We start from the raw sequence: 26,982 nt of genomic DNA, 5'->3' as shown, positions 1-26,982 counted from the left end.
ACAAAGTCGTAGAGCCCAAGCGAGGGGGCGGTCTCCTGGGGAGAGACATCGCCCTCTTCCATGCCTTTCTGCCTGCCGTCTTGCTGCTGTATGTATTGTGTGATTTTGCTGAGAACGTTTCATTCCAGTGATTTTCTGACACATAAAATGACCAGACATCAACGCTGCCCTAGCATCATTTTTTTAGTTTCAGAACAGAAAGTTGTTCTATGACACAGATGGAGGACATTCTAGCGCCAGAGCCGCTAACTTTGCATGGCAGTGACATCATCACTCTCCCGTCATGCACAGCGGCTACCGCTCATGGTTACTGCCTATAGTCACTCCAGTGGGGCCTTGTTCAAATTAACAGTGAAATGCATGTCCGGAGTCCGTGTCTATGTCTATACTCCATGGAGTTAGCCCCCGCCCCCTCCCGCAATGACACATTATTATCATACATGATTTTCCCATCCAGTGCAGAGATTCTTGGGTCAGCTACAAGTGACTGGGGAAGTCCTGCCCCACTTTAAACGATGACTCACCATCACTCTACCTCTAACAGATATACCTCTCAAATTTAATAACTGCATGGTTAAAATTAAAGTTCAAAATGTTGCTCCTCACACCTGGAGGTGAATATGTGATGTACATAACACACCAACAACGTCGACGTTCATGGGTGAGCTGGTATCTCTCCCAGCTGGCACGGGGTAGTGAATATTAATCCACAAAGCCCAGCATGATGACTCAGTTTAAAGGATCCCCCCGTGGGCTCATGCCATGGGGTTCTCGTGGGTCTTTGGGGGAAAATGCTTTGGGGTATATGGGACGTGTCCAGAGCATGAAGGCGAGATGTGCTGCAGTTCTGCAAGCCTGCGGCTCCATGGCTGGCCAGTAGGTCTGCGTTCCCCCAGCACAGTGAGCTTCCGTCGTGCGCGGAAGCCAGAGCCGCGTTGACGAGAAGATGCAGAACATCGCCGAGGCCCCATCTGTCAGTGAGAGCACGGTCCGACTGTCACGGCAAACACATTGATCCAATTACTCTGCTCCCAATATGGCACAGACTAAAATATTTCTCTTGTGTTGATGGAGGTGAGAGAGCCATGATTAATATCTTTTAAAAACCATGCGTTGGGCGTGGCAGCGGTTTTCGGTTGATATTCGAGTCACGACATACAAGAAACGGTTACACATGTAGTTACTCTGTATTTACATCATATATACATTCTGTGTAACTGAAGAAGGGCCTTCATTTTCTGTGTCAGTTGGATGATAGAGAAGCGGAGGTTGGTAATGGAAGGTGTTCTCCGCCGATCCTGCGGGTCGGTTCGATAGAGAGCTCCAGGTTTACTGTGGTAAGCCACACAGGTACGGAGATAACCCACTGTCCCCTCATATTCATTTGCCTTCTGTGGGGCTGTGATTATAGGCAATGCAGGAGAGAAATATGACACCTTTTTGCTTTGGAGAAGACTTGTGTGAACCGGTAACCTGCATTTTGCTGTTGCCATGGACACGTGCATACTGTCTTCTTTTAGAGAGCCAAGCCTTTTTTAGCTATGCTGTTAACACATTTTTATTAATTGTTAAAATCTGGTATGTCAGAAGAATTTGTCTTAATCAAGTATAACCTTCAATGACTTCTTCAGCAAAGCATTGGAGATACTCTTTGCAAATGCTGGGTGATTTTCCAGTACGAGTCGTGTCTTATTTCCGAAGCTGAGGGCCAGCTGACCAGATAGTGCCTTCAGCACTTCTCTCTGTTTCCTCTTGTGTTGTATTGTGTGTATTGTGGCCAGATGTAGCCTTTGATGAAGATGGGCTTGGGCGCTATTACAGTACTATGGGCTGCCTCGGTACTTGGGGTATACGATAGCAAAATCATCTCCTGCCCTAGTCTACTCAGACAGCTGTTTAGCTCGCATAGTTCACGTCGTGTTTACTCTTTATTCCTTGTGTGCGATATAAAAGTTTGCTGTGTTGTTTTCTATCACACTTATGCAGATTTTATGCAATTATTCTATCACACTTATGCAGACTAACTAGAGACAGCTGTAGGGTTCAGTTCTAAAGATATGTCATTACAAAGCAAATACAAGGAACTATTTACTGGTGTTTAAGTCAATCAGCCGCCAGCCTTTGCAATGACAGTAAAATCACGGGAACGTAACTGTCCCGTGTGTCTTTGTGCGCCGTGATGCTTGCTATTCCCTCATGCCTGCCTCAGTTTGACACTGTCTCCGCCATTTTATTGCTCGGTTAAATGGAGGTTCCTGCATCCAGTGCAAATGAATGAGGTGAAAGTGAGTGGAAACCAACAGGCTCATCTTCACAGAGGCATGAACTGTTACTGTACAAACTACCTTTCTCATTCTTTTCACTCTGATCTACTTGAGTACTCTGTCAGGTTAGCGGTGGTCAAATTTATTATCTTATTAAACACCATTTATTATCTCGGAATATCTCCTCGTGCACATGTGGTCCCAAATCTGGGATCCTATTACGTGCACATATGTTAGAATGAACGTGTGTTTTGTTTCTGATAAATTGTCCAGATTCATGCATTCATTGTGCTTAGATGCATCTTTAATGCTTACTTGGGCTGAGAAACATGATCTGGTTTTTTACAGTGAGTCTCCTCCTTTTTGGACATCTGGTTCTCCTGCAGTAACAGGTGAACACGAGTCTCTGTGAGAAAACGAGTCTCTGTGAGAAACCAAGGCGCGCAGAGAGGGATAAAAGGAGAGCTGGCAGTGGATGTTTTTCAGAGCTGATGGGTGGCCTGTCATGTTGACGCTGTCGTGCGGAGACGCTCTCTGCGTCTCCAGAAGCTTCCGCATACATGAGCATTTACATATGAGCTGGGTGCAGGGGTGGCAGTCCTCGTATGAAACAGCTGAGGTATAAACAGAGGGATAGAACTTTCATGTCAGATTGTGGGGGGTGTTGAGCTTGAAGGGGATCCTGTGATGTTGTTAAAAAGGCATTTGTGTTCAGAATTATTATTTTTTGCGTCTGTGCTAAAGAGCTGATCTGACGAAGGCTTCGTGCCTCTAGTTGATCGCGGCAGCAAAATGCTCCATCTTTACAGTAGCTGCACTGACAGGAGAGCAGTCCTGCTTCTCTGTGAAGTAAGATGATCCTTATTGCATGGGGGAGTGATGAGAGGGAGAAAGTGCAGACTCCCACCTCGCCTTCCGGTAAGAGGGCAATAATTGTCTGGGTAGCACTGAAGAAAATTTGAGCTACCTAGGAGGATACGGCATAAGTGATGCTTTTGGTGGGTCAGGATTACTAGTCAGAGTGTTGGGTGACCCTGGTGGACACCAGGACAGCAGAGATGGATCAGGGAGCAGATCCAATGGCCCCAGTGGAGGTCTGCCCGCATATTCATCCCGCAGCCTGACGCATTATGCTTTCAGCTGAGTAAGTGGGCTATTCCCTGGGCATAGATTTCTTACCAGAAGAATATGCCTATTGCTGGTGTTTAAAAAATTAAGAGCTAGAACATTATGGTAATTAAGGCTTGCCTCCCATTTATACATTAACGAAAAGCTGACAAAGACTCACGTCCCTCTGAGGAAACTCTTAATCATGTCGACTGCTCTTTCAGGGAGGCCGGTTCACTAAACTTGAAGAAATCAAGTTAACTCTAAGGGATGCATGTTCGTGTTTCACCAAGGCGATGGAGGCTCTTCCCTGCACCTCAGATTTGAAACGGAGGCACCAGGAATAGTCAGAACAATTCATCGATACACTGCAATGCCTGCTGAAAAATGGCAAACTAAATTTGAATAGAAAGACTTGAATGAGGCAATGACCAACCACAAAAGCAAGCATTGTGCATCTTGGGTTAGTCTGCAAGTGACGGGCCCTGTTACACGTTTAAAGTAACATTTAAAGTTTTGGGTTGTTAACTGGAAATGAGGCACGCAGTACATAGTGACTACTGGGGTCAATCTTAGCCATGTTTTATTTCCTAATCTTATTATGCCTCAGTTATTGACTTCAGGGTTAATTACTTGTCTTGCTTATCTGAACAATGACATCCAGTTTTGTTCTTACCCATTTGTGTTTTAAAAAGCCAATGTGTTGAACCAGGATGGTCTGTCAATGGACTCATCCACAGTGAGTGTTAATTGTTTTTAGTCAGTTTTAGGGTTTTTCCAAATGACTGTTTCTATACTGTGTTTGTTTCCGTGACTGACCCTTTTAAACAGGGATCTTTGGTTCCATGAACACACAGAAACATATTTTTTGCCCTGATTTCTCTTGCTTTGCTTTTTTTAGTGACGGGTGAGTTGTGATAACAGGGGACTGGAGGTTCTTGGTGCTGGGGGGGAGCATTGCTGCCAAAAAGAGTGAACTGGGACAGCGATTTGATGCTGCATTTTAATCCATGGTTTTTGTATGCCCACGGACGATTATGTAAGGCCACGCATAGCGCTGGAGAGGGACGCTTTTTCTGATAGCGTTCTGACGTTATTTAAGCTCATTTCAGTGGCACAGAGCTGTTTATGGTTTGTCGATTGAGTGTGCTGCCTTGTATGTGGAAAGAGTGTACAGTGTATTTCCAAAAAAGTATTATTAAGAACAGTATCTGTTTTATAGGTCTTTTCGCTAACCACGTCTCATTCATTTGTCCGATACACTTATATTATTATATTATCAATGCTCCACAGCTGGGGTCGCAGGCTCCTTACCCTGCCCAGGCTGCAGCATGATACCCCTCATTTCCTGTAGCTGGGGTCGCAGGCTCCTCACCCTGCCCAGGCTGCAGCATGATACCCCTCATTTCCTGTAGCTGGGGTCGCAGGCTCCTCACCCTGCCCAGGCTGCAGCATGATACCCCTCATTTCCTGTATCTAGGGTCGCAGGCTCCTTACCCTGCCCAGGCTGCAGCATGATACCCCTCATTTCCTGTAGCTGGGGTCGCAGGCTCCTCACCCTGCCCAGGCTGCAGCATGATACCCCTCATTTCCTGTATCTAGGGTCGCAGGCTCCTTACCCTGCCCAGGCTGCAGCATGATACCCCTCATTTCCTGTAGCTGGGGTCACAGGCTCCTTACCCTGCCCAGGCTGCAGCATGATACCCCTCATTTCCTGTAGCTGGGGTCGCAGGCTCCTCACCCTGCCCCAGCTGCAGCATGATACCCCTCATTTCCTGTAGCTGGGGTCGCAGGCTCCTCACCCTGCCCAGGCTGCAGCATGATACCCCTCATTTCCTGTAGCTGGGGTCGCAGGCTCCTCACCCTGCCCAGGCTGCAGCATGATACCCCTCATTTCCTGTAGCTGGGGTCGCAGGCTCCTTACCCTGCCCAGGCTGCAGCCTGACACCCCTCATTTCCTGTAGCTGGGGTCGCAGGCTCCTTACCCTGCCCTGGCTGCAGCATGATACCCCTAATTTCCTGTAGCTGGGGTCGCAGGCTCCTCACCCTGCCAAGGCTGCAGCATGATACCCCTCATTTCCTGTAGCTGGGGTCACAGGCTCCTCACCCTGCCCAGGCTGCAGCCTGACACCCCTCATTTCCTGTAGCTGGGGTCACAGGCTCCTCACCCTGCCCAGGCTGCAGCCTGACACCCCTCATTTCCTGTAGCTGGGGTCGCAGGCTCCTCACCCTGCCCCGGCTGCAGCCTGACACCCCTCGTTTCCTGTAGCTGGGGTCACAGGCTCCTCACCCTGCCCCGGCTGCAGCCTGACACCCCTGGTTTTTGTGCTTCCAGGATCACCACCACAGCAGCCTGTATGATGGACCTACGGCGCTATCCGCTGGATGAGCAGAACTGCACCTTGGAGATCGAGAGCTGTGAGTAGCTTTTCCTCTGGATCAGGGGTGTCAAACTCCAGTCCTGGAGGGCCGGAGCCCTGCCCCGTTTTTGGTTTACCTTAATTGAACACACCTGATTCAACTCCTTGCACTAATTACCACTCAGCTCATAAGCTAAATAATTTGTGGTGGAACAGGGAAAGAGCTAAGCTACAGGCTCCGGCCTCCCAGGACTGGAGTTTGACATCCCTGCTCTGGATGGTCTGCCTGGCGTCAGCTCTAAAGCTCTTTCCTGTTATCCTGTCTGCAGTGACTGTATTGTGGACAGAAGCCACGGTGGCCTAAGAATGAAGAAGATGAAGTCATTTATTAATCAGTTTTCCAGCCATAAATATATAATGTTTAGGTGTATACAGCTGTGCTCTGTCCATCGCCCTTCCAAGCAAATCATAGACTGTATTATTTCTTAGTGAAACAATTGCTAGCACTTTATAAATCAGACAATGAGGAAAAAATAATCACATTGATATAAGCCATTAAAATAGCTAAAGATTCCCTCCTCTGCACATGACCGCCAAGCCCTTCTGTGAACAGCTTTGTTTTGACAGTGAGAAAAACTCAGCAAGCTAATAAGACTTCTGGGAAAAGCCTCATCTTCCATTTAGGAGAGTGATAAGGATTAAAGGAGCAGATCAAAGTTCCCCTTTGTATTCCGCCCTGGTGCGGCACAAAATGGAGGCGTACGGTGAAGTCGCTGTTATTTCCATCTCCTCCAGTCTCCATTACAGTGTGGAGAATGGTTTCCCTCCCCTTCAGTGTGTAGGTGTACACAATACCAGAGCAGTGGGCGCAAAATGGTATTTATAGTATAGATTCACCACATGTCAAAGAACAGGCATGAAGGATGAAAATTGTGACACGTTATTGTCAGCTAAATGTCATCTAGTAATATGTTTCAGTAATTAGTGCTACAGTCACATCCCTCCCGTATTATTCATAGAAGGCTTAAAAGTGTCAAAACTATATATATGCGGCAAGACTAGGAGCCATGGCTGTTAATTAGTATTCCCTGGCATACTAACTTAGTAAAGTAGTTATAGTTAATATCCAGCAGTAAAGAGGATTCAAGTTTTACTCATTGAAGTATCTCAGAACCACCCAAATAATCAATGATGTAGGATGTCTGTGGACTGAGTAAGATGTTTGACAAGTAAGAAGGAGGACATATAGGGGAAGGATAGAAGCAGGTCCACTAAAGAGTCAGAAGGGGGACATATAACGGAAGCATAGAAGCAGGTCCACTAAAGAGTCAGAAGGGGGACATATAGGGGAAGCATAGAAGCAGGTCCACTAAAGAGTCAGAAGGGGGACATATAGGGGAAGCATAGAAGCAGGTCCACTAAAGAGTCAGAAGGGGGACATATAGGGGAAGCATAGAAGCAGATCCACGAAAGAGTCAGAAGGGGGACATATAGGGGAAGCATAGAAGCAGATCCAGTAAAGAGTCAGAAGGGGGACATATAGGGGAAGCATAGAAGCAGGTCCACTAAAGAGTCAGAAGGGGGACATATAGGGGAAGCATAGAAGCAGGTCCACTAAAGAGTCAGAAGGGGGACATATAGGGGAAGCATAGAAGCAGATCCACGAAAGAGTCAGAAGGGGGACATATAGGGGAAGCATAGAAGCAGATCCAGTAAAGAGTCAGAAGGGGGACATATAGGGGAAGCATAGAAGCAGGTCCACTAAAGAGTCAGAAGGGGGACATATAGGGGAAGCATAGAAGCAGATCCACTAAAGAGTCAGAAGGGGGACATATAGGGGAAGCATAGAAGCAGATCCACTAAAGAGTCAGAAGGGGGACATATAGGGGAAGCATAGAAGCAGATCCACTAAAGAGTCAGAAGGGGGACATATAAGGGAAGCATAGAAGCAGATCCACTAAAGAGTCAGAAGGGGGACATATAGGGGAAGCAGAGAAGCAGCTCCACTAAAGAGTCAGAAGGGGGACATATAGGGGAAGCATAGAAGCAAGTCCACTAAAGAGTCAGAAGGGGGACATATAAGGAAAGCATAGAAGCAGGTCCACTAAAGAGACAGAAGGGGGACATATAAGGGAAGCATAGAAGCAGGTCCACTAAAGAGTCAGAAGGGGGACATATAAGGGAAGCATAGAAGCAGGTCCACTAAAGAGTCAGAAGGGGGACATATAAGGGAAGTATAGAAGTAGGTCCACTAAAGAGTCAGAAGGGGGACATATAAGGGAAGTATAGAAGCAGGTCCACTAAAGAGTCAGAAGGGGGACATATAAGGGAAGTATAGAAGCAGATCCACTAAAGAGTCAGAAGGGGGACATATAGGGGAAGCAGAGAAGCAGCTCCACTAAAGAGTCAGAAGGGGGACATATAGGGGAAACATAGAAGCAGCTCCACTAAAGAGTCAGAAGGGGGACATACTGTATAAGGGAAGCATAGAAGCAGGTCCACTAAAGAGTCAGAAGGGGGACATATAGGGGAAGCAGAGAAGCAGCTCCACTAAAGAGTCAGAAGGGGGACATATAGGGGAAGCAGAGAAGCAGCTCCACTAAAGAGTCAGAAGGGGGACATATAGGGGAAGCAGAGAAGCAGCTCCACTAAAGAGTCAGAAGGGGGACATATAGGGGAAACATAGAAGCAGGTCCACTAAAGAGTCAGAAGGGGGACATATAGGGGAAGCATAGAAGCAGGTCCACTAAAGAGTCAGAAGGGGGACATATAGGGGAAGCATAGAAGCAGGTCCACTAAAGAGTCAGAAGGGGGACATATAGGGGAAGCATAGAAGCAGGTCCACTAAAGAGTCAGAAGGGGGACATATAGGGGAAGCATAGAAGCAGGTCCACTAAAGAGTCAGAAGGGGGACATATAGGGGAAGCAGAGAAGCAGCTCCACTAAAGAGTCAGAAGGGGGACATATAGGGGAAGCAGAGAAGCAGCTCCACTAAAGAGTCAGAAGGGGGACATATAGGGGAAGCAGAGAAGCAGCTCCACTAAAGAGTCAGAAGGGGGACATATAGGGGAAGCAGAGAAGCAGCTCCACTAAAGAGTCAGAAGGGGGACATATAGGGGAAGCATAGAAGCAGGTCCACTAAAGCGTCAGAAGGGGGACATATAAGGGAAGCATAGAAGCAGGTCCACTAAAGAGTCAGAAGGGGGACATATAGGGGAAGCAGAGAAGCAGCTCCACTAAAGAGTCAGAAGGGGGACATATAGGGGAAGCATAGAAGCAGGTCCACTAAAGAGTCAGAAGGGGGACATATAAGGGAAGCATAGAAGCAAGTCCACTAAAGAGTCAGAAGGGGGACATATAGGGGAAGCATAGAAGCAGGTCCACTAAAGAGTCAGAAGGGGGACATATAAGGGAAGCATAGAAGCAGGTCCACTAAAGAGTCAGAAGGGGGACATATAAAGGAAGCATAGAAGCAGGTCCACTAAAGAGTCAGAAGGGGGACATACTGTATAAGGGAAGCATAGAAGCAGGTCCACTAAAGAGTCAGAAGGGGGACATATAGGGGAAGCAGAGAAGCAGCTCCACTAAAGAGTCAGAAGGGGGACATATAGGGGAAGCAGAGAAGCAGCTCCACTAAAGAGTCAGAAGGGGGACATATAGGGGAAACATAGAAGCAGGTCCACTAAAGAGTCAGAAGGGGGACATATAGGGGAAGCATAGAAGCAGGTCCACTAAAGAGTCAGAAGGGGGACATATAGGGGAAGCATAGAAGCAGGTCCACTAAAGAGTCAGAAGGGGGACATATAGGGGAAGCATAGAAGCAGGTCCACTAAAGAGTCAGAAGGGGGACATATAGGGGAAGCATAGAAGCAGGTCCACTAAAGAGTCAGAAGGGGGACATATAGGGGAAGCATAGAAGCAGGTCCACTAAAGAGTCAGAAGGGGGACATATAGGGGAAGCATAGAAGCAGGTCCACTAAAGAGTCAGAAGGGGGACATATAGGGGAAGCATAGAAGCAGGTCCACTAAAGAGTCAGAAGGGGGACATATAAGGGAAGCATAGAAGCAGGTCCACTAAAGAGTCAGAAGGGGGACATATAAGGGAAGCATAGAAGCAGGTCCACTAAAGAGTCAGAAGGGGGACATATAGGGGTAGCAGAGAAGCAGGTCCACTAAAGAGTCAGAAGGGGGGCATATAGGGGAAGCAGAGAAGCAGGTCCACTAAAGAGTCAGAAGGGGGACATATAAGGGAAGCATAGAAGCAGGTCCACTAAAGAGTCAGAAGGGGGACATATAGGGGAAGCATAGAAGCAGGTCCACTAAAGAGTCAGAAGGGGGACATATAAGGGAAGCATAGAAGCAGGTCCACTAAAGAGTCAGAAGGGGGACATATAGGGGAAGCATAGAAGCAGATCCACTAAAGAGTCAGAAGGGGGACATATAGGGGAAGCATAGAAGCAGGTCCACTAAAGCGTCAGAAGGGGAACATATAAGGGAAGCATAGAAGCAGGTCTACTAAAGCGTCAGAAGGGGGACATATAGGGGAAGCAGAGAAGCAGCTCCACTAAAGAGTCAAAAGGGGGACATATAGGGGAAGCATAGAAGCAGGTCCACTAAAGAGTCAGAAGGGGGTCAGGTCTTCCTCTTCTCTCTGTCTGTCTGTCTCTCTCTCTCTATCTCTCTCTATCTATCTATCTATCTATCTATCTATCTATCTCTGTCCTTCTCTGTCTATCTCTGTCCCTGCCTGTCTTCATCCCTCTTTTAAAATTGTGTGACCCTAACTGTCCCTATGAAGCATACAAGGAAGTATAATTTTGACCTGCCTAAGAATAGGATACCATGGTGCTGCATCACATGAGCGCAGTGTGAATGGCGAGCTGCCTTCTGGGGAAGCAGAGGATGACAATAAGTCCCCAGTGTTTGTCAAGCTGGAGGTGCCTGACAGAAAACCTGCTTTCTTTTCTCGTGATATTTTATTTGATGGGTTGGATGAACACAGTGCAGCCGTCCTCTAAAGAAACCCTTTTTGCTGGGAAGATAAGTCCCCCCCCCCGACCCCAGGCCAGCTCACGTGGACTTCACTTCTGTATGGGGGGGCCGTGATCGCGGAGACCTGTGAACTGTCTCAGATTAAGCATCCTTTTACATACAATGGAGGCGCAACTGTGATATTCTATTTTTATCACTTTTGTTAATTTCTTATGAGACATTCCAGCTTTATTCATATACTGCCAGCAAGCCTGTAGCGTCAGTAGCAAACTCCAATTTAGTGTCTTGTTGGTTCACAGGCCTCCACAAGCCTTCACAGTTTCATGCACCTTTCTCATACATGCCATTCACATCATTAAAATTATACATGTCATTGTCATCATTACAATCATACAGTACATGGGACTGTCATACTGGAACATTCGCCTTTAAAAGGATAGAAATGTAACACAATGAGATGGACACCTTCTCTCAGAATTGCATACAAAGGCATATACAAGCCAGGAAAATGCACCATCTTCGCCACAGGGAAGAAGCACTCCAGCCTGTAATCATCTTTGGTGCCCTGCACTCATCTGCAGACTAAGAATAAGGTGAAGGATGGTTCACCTTCGGATCAGCGCTTCACTGCTGTTGCCTGTCTTATTTGGCCCACTTTGGTTGCAAAGGTGCACTTGAGGTGTATCAATGGGCATATGTACTGCAATCTAGCTGCATTATCTCTCACTATAGTTCCCTCTGGACCTCTTTCGACTGCCTGCCTCTTAGATTTCCACATGCTTTCATTGTTCCTTTTGGTCTGTTGTCTTCTTTCTCCGCACTCTGAATCTCTCACATACTCAGCTGGTACCTGTGAAACAATTCATTGGACCTAAATCACAGCCCAACTTGTGGCCATGATCGTCCTCCTTAAGATTTACAGACATCTGCCTGGCTTGAGTTATTACATATGCAAACTCCACTGGACTTGATTGATGCTGACATTCTACTGATAATTAGCAAAGGCCAGAGTGTGGAATGTCAGGCAAAATGAGGCATCCTGCTGACAGGCCAGTGAGATGGTGTATCTGGGATTTCCTGGCACTGCTTGGTATGTAGTGTTGGCGCCTGTTCACTGATGGATGGCAAACTTCAGGTCACAAGTTGAGTTTCTTTGGTAACACTTACATTAAGGGGGCACAAGTAACCCAGTAACTCAGTTACTACTCAAGTATTAATGCTGAACAAATATAGTACCTGCATGAAATACATGAACCGTCATGATTCATTAATGATGAACGAACATGGGTCAGTTTGTAACTAATACTTAGTTCCTGGTTTATTAATACATTTACTAAGTGTGTACTATTACAATATGCACCCTCACATAGTGTGTTTCCCTTTAACTCTGATCAGAAATGAATTTTGGAAGTCAAACATGTAGGACATCAAATGCTATGCAGGCGTAGACTGGGCATCTGGAAGTTCGTAAATTTTCTGCCTGAGCCGGTCTTGCGAGGGCCAGACTTTCCCCCCCAACCTTAGCATTATACCAGAGATTCCCAACCCGTCAGTCGATTTTGGCACTTTTCCAGGTTGATCACTGGAGATGATTTCTTTGGTGGTCAATAAGTTCCATAAAATATACCAAGGGGGATGCTACTGCAAGTCAGCGGCAAATTTTGGGGCTGCTTTTTGTCACCAGTTGCCCCCTGATGCTGTGTAATTATGCTACATTATATCACACACAAGCCGGCATTATACAGCACAATTTTAAAAGTCATTTAGTTTATAGACCTTAAGATAATAATCTTTGTTATGCAAATGTTTGTTTTTATGGATCCCGGAGCTGCAGTGATTCCTTTTGAAGGATTAGCAAGGGGCATTGCTTGTGTGTTAACAGATTTTAGGTGATTGTTGGCTTGGTAGGATTAACTCCTGGAACCGGTGCTCCAAACTCATCCAATACTGTAATCACTGGAGGATCACTTTTGCTGCAACTACGTAAAACGCTCAGATGTTTTTTTTTATTTTTAATTTTATTTAAAAAAATTAAAAAAAAATGCTCAGATGTTTGTGCCTGATTCCAACCTGTGATTTGTTCTCCATTGATGTCCCCTTTTATACAGAGGCTGTACATCATAGCAATTTTTTTCTTGATTGATAAGATAGTTTTAGTGTCCAAACCATAGTTAATAAGATGTATTTCTTGTTTAACTGACTACATATATTTGTGAGTGCCCTGAAAAAGTCTCACCAAGTAAGTGCCACACATCTGACTCATCAGACATCAGTCATCACTCAGAACTGTAGGATCTGACATCAGTCATCACTCAGAACTGTAGGACCAGACATCAGTCATCACTCAGAACTGTAGGACCAGACATCAGTCATCACTCAGAACTGTAGGATCAGACATCAGTCATCACTCAGAACTGTAGGATCTGACATCAGTCATCACTCAGAACTGTAGGATCTGACCAGATTGTTTTAAGTTGCCATTGATACCTATAATGAAAAACACAAGAGAACTAACATCTGCTATCTGTCGCGCTGATGTTTACCTGAGCTTGGAAAGACTTTTCCAGTTAAACCACATCTATCACATGCAACCACAGATACTCTGTGACTGACATTATGTTTAGTGAATTTGTTCCTTATTATAATAATATTTACCTAGTTATGTGATAAGAAAATTACAATTGAAAGTACAGTGGTACCTCGGTTCTCGAACTCACTAGAACTCGAATTTCTTGAAAGTCGAACAAACCAGTTTGACCTAGAACTCGATCTGAATATCAGAAGTCGAACCGTGAACGCTGACCTAATATAAATTGTACGGGCCAGGAAATGAGTGATACTACAATGCAATTCTTACTTGAATGCCTTCTTCACAGACTGGACGATTAACCAAATAAAGCAGCGCAACATTACAGTAACTAACAATAATTAAACCACTAACTTAAGTGTACTATTAGAGCATTTATGTCATTTATTTAAACTTTATTTTACCAGGTAAATTAACTGAAAACCAGTTTCACTGCTTTACGTGATAATCGGGAGAAATAGCAGATTACGCATCGGAAATGCCTGGGATACAAACGTACAAACATATTTAGGTGTAATTTTGGGGGACCGGGAGCCAATTAATTGGTTTTCCATTATTTCTTATGGGAAAAATTCGATCAGAACTCGAACTTTTTCGGATTCGATCCGGAGTCCGGAACGGATTAAGTTCGAGAACCGAGGTACCACTGTATTTGAATCTTTGACAGTCCTGTTGTTGGCACTATATCCATTGTTTGCAGCAATCAAAAGATAAAAAATTGAGTACTCTCCAAAGTAGATGTTTTGAACGAATGAATGAATGGATGCTATTTATACAGCACTTAGAAGACACCCAAAGCACTTTACAGAACCAATGGGGAGCCACTTCATCCACCCCCACTGTGCAGCCCCCACCTGGATGATGCGACAGCAGCCATTCTGCACCAGTACGCTCACCACACAGTAGCTAAGGTGGTGAAGGGGCAGGGGAGGATTCACCCCGTTTTTTTTTTTTTTTGTCTATTGTTGCTCAGCTGATTAGATCATTTTGTAACCTGAACAGGTACGGCCCAAAATGTGTGCTCCATGTGATTCTTTTTACTGCTGTCTCCTTATTCTACATCTTGGAAGAGTGTGTCCAAGGTGTCAGTTACTTTTACCTACATGCCCCATGTTAGCCTTCTTCCAAATTATCCCCCCACAGACGGCTACACGACGGACGACATTGAGTTCTACTGGAGAGGCGGAGATGGAGCCGTGACAGGAGTGGAGCGGATCGAGCTGCCTCAGTTCTCCATCGTGGACTACAAGCTCATCTCCAAGAACGTGGTCTTTTCAACAGGTAGAAGCTTGAGCGGCTGTAGGGTAGAGTCAGTCCCCATGACGGCCTCACTCACCGTATTATACAGCACTATAATCAGACTGCAGAACCTGGGTGTCTCTGCCTACCGCCGTGTGCTGTCCAAACAGCCCATTTCCTCAGGAATCTCATTAAACAGACATGTTTGGGCCTCTATTTTGGTACTGAGCTGTTCCTGGCGATGCACGCTGGAGAGGCTGACTAGCATCTGGCTGAGAAAGTAGCCGGCTTTTGACATGGGGAGCTTTTGGGTGGCAGGAGGTCTCCCGCTGGGTTGTCTGTATGGTCAGGGACTGCTTACTTGGAGCCGTCAATGTCTGAGGAGGCCAGTCGATCCGGGCTGATCCAGGCCAAGCACCGGGGGTGATGGTGCTGTACCGACCAGAAGCAGACTGATGAGTAACATGTTAAGAAAAGAACTTCCCTTTGAAGTATATTCTTCTAGTAACGGTGCCACATTTTTGGACACTAATTACTGATTATGTATTTCAGCACTATGGTAATACTTTACCAGTGACTCTTCCCTTAAAAAATGCCTGGACAATGGGACAGTGCCCTGTATTTAGTCTTTGCATAATTGGGTTGAACTACTGAGTGGATGATAAATTTACACAAGTTCATCTGTGTACCTTATAATACAGCAGGCATTCAAATCCCCAGCAAACCTGTAAAAAGTTCAGATTAAAGTGATCTTTTCAATCCCAAACTGTTTAGGAATGTGTGCAGTTTTTATTACATTTTCTCACATCATGCACTAAATTCACTTTTTTCCACTGAAATGCAAAGTGACACCGTAATAATTTTAATGCCTACCATGTGTTTATATTCGAACAAATACACAAGGTAGTGTGTTATTTGTCTCCACTATTATATTAAAAACTCATTATGTTTCTGGGCTGATGCAAAGCCTTGCTGAGCAGCACTGCGCTCTCACTGCGCCGTACACCCCGGCCGGTTGCAGTGTGCCTGCGCTCTCACTGCGCCGTACACCCCGGCCGGTAGCAGTGTGCCCGCGCTCTCACTGCGCCGTACACCCTGGCCGGTTGCAGTATGCCTGCGCTCTCACTGCGCCGTACACCCCGGCCGGTTGCAGTGTGCCCGCGCTCTCACTGCGCCGTACACCCCGGCCAGTTGCAGTATGCCTGCGCTCTCACTGCGCCGTACACCCCGGCCGGTTGCAGTGTGCCTGGCACGCCGGGAGTTTGCATGTTATTACTCTGTTTGTGTGGGTTTTCTCCAGGTGCTCCGGATAACTCCCACAATCCACAGACTGCTGTAATAGCGCCTCCAAATTGTCCTTTGCTTGTGTGCATAAAAATGGATGGAATGGGATTTTCAGTATAGAGGATCCACCTGTCCATTGATCCATTGACTAGTTTTCCAGTGTTTCTAGGTAACGGTTAGGGTGATGGGATACAGTGATATAGAATCCCATTGCTGTATTGGCTGCGTTGTCATGGTGATCCCCTCCATGAGATGAGAGGCCCCTGGGGTCTCCTTCTACTCTCACACCTGAAACACATTTCTCTCTACAGGATCCTACCCCCGGCTCTCCCTAAGCTTCAAGCTGAAGAGGAACATCGGCTACTTCATCCTGCAGACATACATGCCCTCCATCCTGATCACCATCCTCTCCTGGGTCTCCTTCTGGATCAACTATGATGCTTCTGCTGCCCGGGTGGCATTAGGTAATGATAAAATAATGGTACCATAGCATCGTAACCCATAACTAGGATGCCAGTGAAGCACCACTTCGTAGACCACAACGGTTTCTCTTTTTACTTAATCCATTGCTGAGATATTGACATCTTACCCATGTGGTCCTCAGACACAATTCACCACAAATTAGTGTAAAGGGCAAACAAAGATTCTCACAATGAGTGGAAGGTTTACACTCATCGGGTGAAGTTTGGCTCATGTTGGTACCAGATGGGGGAACACGGAATGAATTTACGGATACATTGAATTAACCTTTCTTTCCCAGTCAGATACCAACATCACAAATAAATCACACGGTGCACGTAGAACTTTCTGGAGACAGTTAGAAGAGTATATGATATAAATCACATTAAGGATGTTGAAGCCCACCAAAGAGCGATATCTCCCAGGGTGCAGTGCTTTGCGTTTCTAATTCGCCCAGAATGTCATGTATTAAACGTGCAGTGAACAGACTTTGGGGGTAGTGGTGGCTCGTCTATGGAGACGCCTTCCAGTGCCCGTTCTGCGTCGTGCTGTCTTTTTTTGATCGCGGTGAAGACGCCTCAGGAGGGGTGACTGACGCAGTACTAGTTGCCGTACTCCAGGAATCACCACGGTGCTGACCATGACGACCATCAACACCCACCTACGGGAGACGCTGCCCAAGATCCCGTACGTCAAGGCCATCGACATGTACCTGATGGGCTGCTTCGTCTTCGTCTTCCTCGCCCTGCTGGAGTACGCCTTCGTCAACTACATCTTCTTCGGCCGAGGGCCGCAGCGACAGAAGAAGGCAGCCGAGAAAGCAGCCACGGCTAATAACGAGAGAACGAGGATGGACGCCAACAAGGTCAGAAGTCCATTTTTAAATACGCGTCTTCTGTGTCCTCGCGCCCTTAAGCCACAACGACATGTAACAACATTAACTCCTGTTCATTGTCGGGAGGTTTAGCTTCACTTAACATTAACTAACATTTAGTCTAACCCTGACAAACCTCTTCAGGAGGCATTTGCTATTTATTCCCAACATTTTTCAGCATTGGAATTTTTTTCTTGGTAACCGGTAAAAATTCTGAGAAAAAGACAATTGTAATCAGTGATAAACTATTTTGTCTGCTAAATGCTTAACATTTAGGATTTGATAACTGCCTGAATTAAGTCTTGATAATTCTAATGAACTATTTCAGTTGTGAAAAGTTTTAATTGTTTCGAAATTTCATTTACATGAAAGAATACTACAAAGTGAGTCTCGGCAGTTATAAAGGAATTAAGATCTCTTTGCTTGATGAGTGACTAAATTCTTTGCCTTCTGCTCATTTTTGAGAATGATGAAAGGCTCATGTGACAGTTAAGCGGATAGCTTGCGTTTTCCTGGCATGATTATAAATGTGTTCTATGATGAATGTCCTCAGACCTCCATAATACTGTCTCTGTTACTTGTTCAGTGGTTTCATTGTGTATATTGGCCACATTCTAACAAATATGTATGTGTGTTACTATGTATATGTACATTACAAAATTCAAAATTTACACAGAAATGCATTTTATAGATAATCTATGGCTATGAAATCAGCATAAACATGGATGCTAGATGTTCTTATGCAATTGATGTTTACATTCATATTTATCAGAAGTATTGGCCAAAGTACATTTACAGTGATACTTTTAAGGAAATGGGAGCATAGTCTGGTGTGATTTGGTACTGCTTCACTTTTGCTTGTTTGGTCAAAAAGACATTTATTACATGTCTTTAATCCACTACCAACAAGAATAAGTTTATTCACTAAAGGGGGAGAGTTAGCATTTGTCAGAAGCACAGTAACTGAGGAATGACAATGTTTCATTTTAATGTCAAGGAACAAAATAAAATCTTAGTGCGACCATTTTTATTTTGCCCTCTGTTCATGAGTAAATCAAGTATCTCCCAATAACTAACACAATTGTCACTGATTATCTTGTATGCTTGCAGTGGTTGGTGGGAAATGTAGTTCAGAGAGATGATACTCTCTATGCCAGAATGAAACAGAGGGATATTGACGCACATGACTCAATGTGGCAACCCATCTTTGTGGAGGATGCAGCGTTAGGACTAGGCGAGCAAAAGAATAAGGTACTGCTCAAAAATGAGACTAAGTGATATAAGAGTCCACTACAGCTCTGTTAATTTCCAGGCTCAAATACATGTTAAATGATTCATTCATTCATTCATTCATTCATTCCATTGCCTTAGTTTCACATTCATTCCCATTATCAGTGCTGTCCTGCCTTTTCTTTGAATTGTACTGAATGACTTTAACCCAAAACAGCCACACAGCACCTGCCTTACTTCTCTGACAGATCTACATTGGCAGCTTATTGGCTGCCCCTCACTACATCCTAATACCGAATTCAGGAACAAAAACCAAAGCCTCCTATCTGTCACTGCATAACATGCAGTCATAGCAGAAGATCAGCGTCGCAGCGTAAGAGCAGCGCTGATGCTGAGAGCTGAGTGCTAGTCATGTGTTTTAGTGTATCAGTGTCGGAGGCAGAGATACAGTGTAGCCCCGTGAATAGCATTAGTGCTGATTGGAGGCAGGACTGTTCATTTGAGGAACGCTCTGGGCCATCAGTGTGTGGCCCTCTGTGTGGCCCTCTCTGCACTTGATCATGGATTGGCGTTACAAAGGCTTTTGCTATTGAAATGCACATCTTGATTATAGGCAGCTGTTCACTTATCTGTCCAGATACGCATTCTTGTGCTTTTCCTCCATTAGAATAGTCACAATTTTACTGTTAATCTCTATTTTTTATTTTTTTTACATTCTTGTTCAGTTTATTGATTTACTTATTCACAAACAGAATTTCAGACTTAATGGCTGAAATTCGTGGGTTATGATTCTGAAATTATTTTATATTTCAGGTCCCACAGCTGATTTAACATGGATTTGTCAAATGTTACTTCTAAATTGTCAATGATGTGCATATCCACTCTATAATTAATACATTTTTCTCACACAAAACGTGACTTCATTACTTGTTTAACACGTGAATGTGAATTTCTGTCCTATTTGACTGAGGTAACCACAGTAAATTAAATACCAGTCTATCTGATGGCTAAGGAGGCGGCTGACAGACCTGCCTGCGTTGTCCCTCCAGATGGACCCTCACGAAAACATCTTGCTGAGCACACTGGAGATCAAAAACGAGGTGGGGTCGTCGGAGATGACTCTGGGCCTGGGTGACCCCCGGAATGCCATGCTGGCCTACGATGCCGGCTCCACGCTACAGTACCGCAAGGCAGGCTTGCCCCGGCAAAACTTTGGCCGTAATGCGCTTGAGCGCCACGCGCCCCAGAAGAAGGGCCGGCTACGGAGACGTGCCTCCCAGCTGAAGGTCACCATCCCGGACCTGTCTGATGTAAACTCTATTGACAAGTGGTCAAGAATGATCTTCCCCACGGTCTTCTCTTTCTTCAACATAGTCTATTGGCTCTACTATGTGAATTAAGAAGAACGTTGGTGGGTTTACGACACGAGCAAGACTTTGAATCACTTCATCCAGACGTAAATCAGGATTGACTCTATCTGACCTTGGGAAACCTTAATTGCTGGCTTATCCATAAATGTCATAGACGCGGAGATCAAAGACACAACGGATCCCTGGTGCCAAAAGGTGCACATCATGTCTGTAGTAAATCGAATACTTAGAATTGTGTTTGCTTACACTTGAACATTATGGTTGGATCTATCTTTATCTTGTCCGAGTAACATTAAATTGTTACAGTGTATTTTTAGACATCAGACGTCTTCTTCAGAATCAGCAGGGTGTCTAAGAGCTCAGTCTAATCTGTGTTAATTTGAGGTTATATAAAGCAGTGGAAGTCATTTGAGTTTTGTAGAATTATTTATGCATAACACCTACAGTTATATAACCTACCGTAAATATATTTTTTTGTTGTGGATACCAGTATTTGGTTGAGATATCAGATGTTTCGCATTATTTTGATGTATTGGATTTGTGTTTTGTTTTTCATGTGTAATTTCTTTTTTCAAAACCCCTGTCAGAGAAAGTCAGAAGATAAATGAAAAGCCTTTCTCGAAGTCCTCTTTGAAGTCTTACCTCTAAAGTGAAACCGTAAAGTTTACAAAACTGTATTGGACGAACAATATGGAAGTGATTGCAAGTACTCTAATTGCAAAAACGTCTGCAAAGGAGAAAAGTCAGCTACCATCCACGAGATTAACATTTTGGAGATGACTACTGTGTTAAATATGACTTTCATGAGAAGGAAGCTGCCATTCGTCTTATTTTCCTATGATGAGGTTGGAAGCCAGCAGTTAAGGCGTGTTAAAGGCCGTTAAGTCTCCCACGTTTGCAACATTAACTTTCACAATGACCTGTAAATACATTTTGTTTTTGAACAACAGTTAAAATCAGAATGAGGATTCATTCAGCGTATTCTGTGTTTGCGCAGGGAATTTTGTGCTGGTATTCAACAGTCCCGAGAACAGGTGTGGAGTCATTAACAAGTCACTTCTTGGAAAGTAATCAGAGCTTGGATGGATGTCGTGTTACTTGTGTGAATAATAGCCCTGTACATTCATTGCTGACAGTTCTGGAATATTTTCAAATGGTTTTGAGCCTTTAATAGGCAACTTATTTTGCATGGATTAAATGATGTACATATTACAAGCAAGTGCTCCTAATTCCGTTGAGCCACAAAGGTGTGTTTGCATTTCGGTGCATTTAAATCAAGGCCCATCGTGCAATTACCAAGATAACAGGACGATTTAATGAAGTTACTGAAAGGACGGACATGTGGTAAAATGAATCTCAATCTGGTAAGACAGAGTACAGTTCCTATAAAAAGCACAACAGTCAATTCTCACTGGAAAGGCTAATGAGGTCACATCTTCAAGTTTGTTGCTATGCTGCACTTTTTGTGATATTTAATTAAAGATCAACTTTATACATATGTATATTTATAGTATAACTAGTTATATCTGTATAACTCCATATAGTAATAGTAATCTAAATATGGTAAAACAACCTTTACCTACATTGCAGTGCCCTTAGCCATTACGTGGAAAAAAGCTGAACTCCCGAGAACCAAAAGCACTTTAATGCAGCAGTTCCTGGGCACCGTTTTAATGGTGGGTGAAACGTCCTGAGCCATAATGCCTACCAGATTATAAGGGGTGCCTGGAATTTATGGTTTCCTCTGTATTACAACAGAAACAGCTAGAGAAAATTGAGGATTTTAAAGGCACGAAACCAGCCTGGCAACAACGTTCAGAAGCAATTTCAGTCTTTTAAAAAGAAACGGCCCCTTTGTCCACTTTCCTCTCACAGAATATTCTCTTGCCTGCTGCATGTACGTAAAGATTGGTTGGTAAAAGCCAAGAAACACATTGACTTTATGTTGCAGCCTAAGACATACTTCATTAAACTTTGCTCCAAAATGCTGACGTCGGCTGTTAGACGAAACCCCCAATTCAGTGCCTCCATGTACGATGAAAACTTCAAATACCTGTATATTCGTAGTTTTGCAGGGAGCTCTGATGGGGTCGAGGTCCGCTGTCCTCTGCCAAGCTGGTGGCCGGCGGGTGCAAACATAACCAAGACAGGTTATCCGAAATAGTAAAATGACAAAAACCCTGAAGCGAGAGGACAAACGGAGAAAGACAGAGCGCAGGCACACCAAGCATGTGTCTGATTCGGGGCCATTTCTCATGGTGCCTTTACTGACATAGGTGCCCCAAAGGCACTTAGTGGTCTAACAGGAACAACATCACAGACTGACATAATAGCTACACAGCAGCAAAATTTTATGGAGAAAAATCCTGGAGATAAGTGAAAGAGGACATAAACGGCTGCTGCAGTTACTCCTACCCTTCACTGTACGCAAGGTCCGCAAGCAAAAGCCAAAAACAGGCTAATAATGTTCATCAGGTCAGGGGTAAACATCACTGCATCCGCGGCATACGCTCAATCTGTTGTCCTGGGGACCGCAATGAGAGCGGAGATCGATGCTGATATGACTGGCTGCTTCTTTTCAGGTAGTTAGATTGGAGTGTGAGGTCTGTAGTGACCTCTCCCCTCTCTCGTCTCTCTCCAGTTCACCCAGCTGACGCCGTTTAAACTCTAACAAGGTGATACTTCCAATCAGGGTCAGCAGGTCTTGCCTGGAGCACGTGCAGGAATAGGGCTAGCGCCGGTTGCCACGGACACATAAAAGCATCCAAACCCCACCTCCGGCCGTTGCTCCGCCTCCTGATCCACGTCCTGCAGGTGCACAGTAGCACTGAAAATGTGTCCCCAAAAAAATTAAGCATTGACATTTTTGGAAATTATTTAATGGAAAAGCACTGGGAAATATAGCCACTCGTCTCACGTCACAGATCATTTGTTATACATTTGAGTTTATTTTAGCAGAAAAGAAGCAATGATGCATGGTGCAGACCGATTTTAAGGTGTTACCAGTCCATAGAGGTACATTGGTGCTTAAGATTATTCGAATAAAACCTGCTTTGGTGGAAATATAAGACACTAACATATATTCAATGGGGTGGGAACCTTGCATTAAACGTGTGTGTTTGGATCATATTGCTAGGTGTGTTTTACTATAACCATGGAGTAATCTGTGGGTAACTAACTATCGGGAACATATATTTCTGTAAATATTAGAAGATTTCTTATGGCAATTTTTAAACTTGCCCAGTTTGTATTTTACTGTAAGGCGAATGCAAAGCAATTCAATGTTTTATGCTGAGGTAATAATAAAAATTGTAAATATTTTGAAGTGTCTCATAGTACATCAGGTAACAGTTGATTTTTCGGTATTTTAATTTTCGTATTTGTTTTGTCGAACATGCTGAGAACTGAAAGATATACTGTATACAGGAAGTACATCTGCCCTGCTATATTGGGTAGTTTATTACTCTACAGAAACTCTGCCTTTGCTGTAATGCACAGCAGTTCAGTCTATTTAAAGCATGTTGAATACATTATACATTAACACTCAGCGCCCAGAGTCCATAAAAATTGTTTATATGCCGTATTCTATAATCATTCTGTTAAAACATTGATCAGTCATTCCTAATTCCTAATTACGCCTCTTAATGGCCTGGATTGTGTTCAGATTAGGGGTGCAGTTCTTGGCAGAATGGCTCTTATTATCTTTTTTTGTGGCCAATTAAAAGGCAATTATAACTTAATCTACAGCTTACAGAGTCTTGCTGTGAGAAGGAAGAAAGTTTGCAGCCATCAAAGATGCAAACGGGCGTTTGCATCCATTTTTAAATATAAAGTCTGGGTGTGTATATAAACACCACAGAACAAGAGACATGCATGTTACACAAATACATGATGCAGAATACGTTTGATTTGCAGAGCTTATGCCATACTTTTATCTTCCGGGTAACTTGTGGGCACAAATGTAGTAGTACACTCTTACTGAATGCATTAATTAACCAGTAACTAAGTGTGAGTTACATACTGATTGCATTCTTGTTCATCCTTAATCATAACAGTATTACATATCACATATTTCATGCAGTTCCTGTATTTGTCCATGATTTGTCCTTGAGTAGTAACCGAGTTACTAAGTTACTCGTGCCCTGTGTTACCGTCCTTCGGGCTAATTGAAAGGTTGGGGACCTGACCCTTGAGAGCAGGAAGTGATGTCACGTAAGAGGCCCCTTCTCCTGAAATTGTGTTTGCAGAGGGTTACAGTTTTGATCCAGCACACAGGGTACAACTCTTTGTGTATTCACTATAGAGAGCTCGTATAAATACATACACACCCGGAGTATTTATTTATTGTCACTGCTGTACAGGATGCTGTCTCACCGTATCCACCTCTAGCCATAACCCTACTCTGTGCTTTCAGTTTATTTGCTTGTCTCAGCCTTCGGTGAATGTCCATATATGACCCTGCCGCCCATCACACCATTCGGTTTTACAGTCCTGGATTTATAACTGGGTATGTTGGTGCTGCAGTTCATTTGAGAGGAAATAAACAGTCATTCTTCAGCATAAACGGTGTCCCTGCTGCTGTTTGATAGGGGTGGGTAGAGCCAAACGTGTAGCTGTGCGGTGGAGATCTTCCCTTTCAAATGGACCCGGAAGAGTTACATGTAGCAATACCAACACAGGGATGATTAAAGTGGTGTCTTATGCAAAGGATGAGAAAAACTAAGTCTGGTAAAGACTCTGATTGATATACATATTGATATATTCTGCTGTCAAGTTTTAAAAACGCCTTCTTCTTGCGTTTTCCACAATTTTTCTATCATGCTAACATTACCTTTTTTGATTCCACCATTCAACCATTCAACCAAGCCTTTTGGTTGTACGTGTCCATACAGAACACGCCCAATTATCATAAAACCGAAAACTGCTCAGCAGTTCACCGAAAACACCAATGTGAAAGGAAATGCTTGGAGTAGATCCCACTGTGCAGCGTGAGTGTTTGTGGATCTGGGCCTGAAGCTGGGGGAGATGTGATGGCACAGGAGTGTCACATAGCCGGGCAGCGATTCCGAACACGGCGGCAAGGCGTGTCTCCAGCGGTCAGGGCTCACGCATGGCGAGGCTGGTCCATTCATCTCATCAATCCATCCATGCATCCCACTGCTTTTCCAGCACAGGGTCACGGTGAACCTGCAGCCTATCCCAGGAAGCAGGGACCACAGTGGATGGGATGGTGACCATTAAAGAAAAGCTAAACATGTGACCAAAACCCAAGGTGTCACTTAGCTTTGTTTGATTTTTCTGCGGCCCCTTAATAAACACCAATTATCTCTTGTATTGTTTATATTTTCTATAATAATAGAAGAGATTTGCCCATTTTCTGCTCCTTCGCATTTCATTTCTTTCCCTTTAAGTCTTGATTTATCCTCTCTTCCATTGTACACTAACAGGCACAGCCTATTACCCCTGCCTGAGGGACACAGGCTTTAACGGCTTTGTGTCACTGCTGTTCTCATCCTCACCGCTCCCTTACATTTTTATGGGATATTTTACCCTTTTTTCGAAAGCACATCAATTTGCTTGTTTTTTATAGATCATACATGTTTGCATTTGGATGTGTGTGAAGTTTTCATAGAGAATTTAGGGTGAATTCCAAATGTATTTGATTGCAATTAGAGTCACTTAAAGGGGTCAGTTAATGCAGGACAAGACTGGTCTGATCACTATGTGCCAGGTTCTTGTGAAGGAGTGCACATTCACACACACACACACACACACACACACACGCACATGTAGGGTAGATATATCCTTATGGGGTCCGCTCATTCATTTCAATGGGAAAAATGCTAACGCTAACTATGACAACCTTAACCCCTACCCTGCCCTAACCATAACCATAAGTAACCTAACAAAATACAAGAGTTTTTGCATTTTTAGTTTTTTCATTGCAGTCACCGATTTTTATAAAATAGTGTTTTCCCTTATGGGGACCGGTTTCCTGACGGAAAAAAAAACAGATATTTATCACGTTATGGGGACATTATGTCCCCATGAGGATAGGTAAACCCGCTCGCATGCACACACACACACGCATATGCACAGTCCAAGTATTCATATCTTTGTGGGGACTCTCCATCCATTTCTATGGGCATAACACTTATCCCGACTTTGATAACCCTAAGCCTAACCCAGCCCTAACCTTAATCATAAGTACGCAAAAAAAAATACAAGACTTTTGGCTATTTTAGTTCTTTGATTGCATTCACACAATGCAATAATTACAAACACACACTTTTTCTTTGCATAAAAGATACTGCCATATTTTCAGTCATATTAGATCTTCACTTGTATCTGATCTTCACTCGTGTCTGATCTTCGCTCATATAAGATTAGCTGTCCTTTTTAGCAGCTGCTCTGATTGGAGATGTCAGCCAAATACATGACCTGACATATCTCTGGTGAGATTTTAATAACGAAATTTCAAAAGAAGAAATTATTCAAATGAAGCTGTTTCAGAAGACGCACATGTGCCATTGCTGGAGCTGCTCACTGCGACTCGTGACATTTTCATTTAGGGCAGGTGGCAATTTGACACGCAGTGTGGGATGTCACACCATCTCCGCACTTACCGGACGCGGTGCCTGCCCACGCGTCCCACGTCGCCCCCTCCTGGCCCCTCCTGAGTGCCATTTACACAACAGTGTGTATTACAGGCAGCTCCGTGTTGAAAACCCTTTTTAAAACTGTCAATCGGCTGCTTGGGCTGAGAAATGAGTATGAGTCAAGTGCTCTTATGTGGGTAGCTTTGGCAGTGACACGAGGTGCGTTTCTTATTTTGGTAGCCGCCAGCCAAAGCTCCTGATAACGCCATTTTTACCATCAAATATTTAACAAAAACAGGGTAAAGCGACCTAGATACCTCAGGCATCTAATGAGAATAATCCTCATTCCAATCCGTCATCCACTGGCTCCTGTCATCCTTATGCAAACATCCATCATTTTATCAGGACAGCCCAAAAACAGAGATAGGGCATCGTGAACATCACAGATCCGGACAGCTTGGTATGTGTGTTTTGCTGTGGCCTGTACCCAGGTGTATGAGGTGATGAAGATTAGGCAAACATTCCCACCAAACAGAATGATGTACTCGCGCTATCTTGTATGCAGAGAACAGTCACTATAACCTACACAATAGGGCAGATAATGATGAGAACTTAGC

At 44.3% G+C, this 26,982-nt stretch overlaps 1 protein-coding gene across 2 annotated transcripts in view; it reads left to right on the top strand.

Annotated features, from left to right (window-relative positions):
• gabrb2a (gamma-aminobutyric acid type A receptor subunit beta2a) overlaps nucleotides 1–23,086 on the top strand; it is a 40,269-nt gene extending 17,183 nt beyond the window's left edge. The window contains exons 6-11 of one of the 2 annotated variants that reach the window (XM_072717716.1): nucleotides 5,707–5,789; nucleotides 14,454–14,591; nucleotides 16,145–16,297; nucleotides 16,913–17,157; nucleotides 18,277–18,417; nucleotides 19,446–23,086. In XM_072717716.1, coding sequence (XP_072573817.1) covers nucleotides 5,707–5,789; nucleotides 14,454–14,591; nucleotides 16,145–16,297; nucleotides 16,913–17,157; nucleotides 18,277–18,417; nucleotides 19,446–19,796 — 1,111 coding nt within the window. In that variant the 3' untranslated portion in view covers nucleotides 19,797–23,086. The remainder of the gene's footprint in view (nucleotides 1–5,706; nucleotides 5,790–14,453; nucleotides 14,592–16,144; nucleotides 16,298–16,912; nucleotides 17,158–18,276; nucleotides 18,418–19,445) is intronic. The other variant, XM_072717717.1, reaches the window with a different exon arrangement.
• Nucleotides 23,087–26,982: the final 3,896 nt, after the last annotated feature.

This window comes from Paramormyrops kingsleyae, chromosome 10 (genome assembly GCF_048594095.1).
Source record: "Paramormyrops kingsleyae isolate MSU_618 chromosome 10, PKINGS_0.4, whole genome shotgun sequence".
Lineage (NCBI taxonomy): Eukaryota > Metazoa > Chordata > Actinopteri > Osteoglossiformes > Mormyridae > Paramormyrops > Paramormyrops kingsleyae.
The sequence above is the reverse complement of the archived record's forward strand: the minus strand, read 5'-3'. Positions and strand labels throughout refer to the sequence as shown.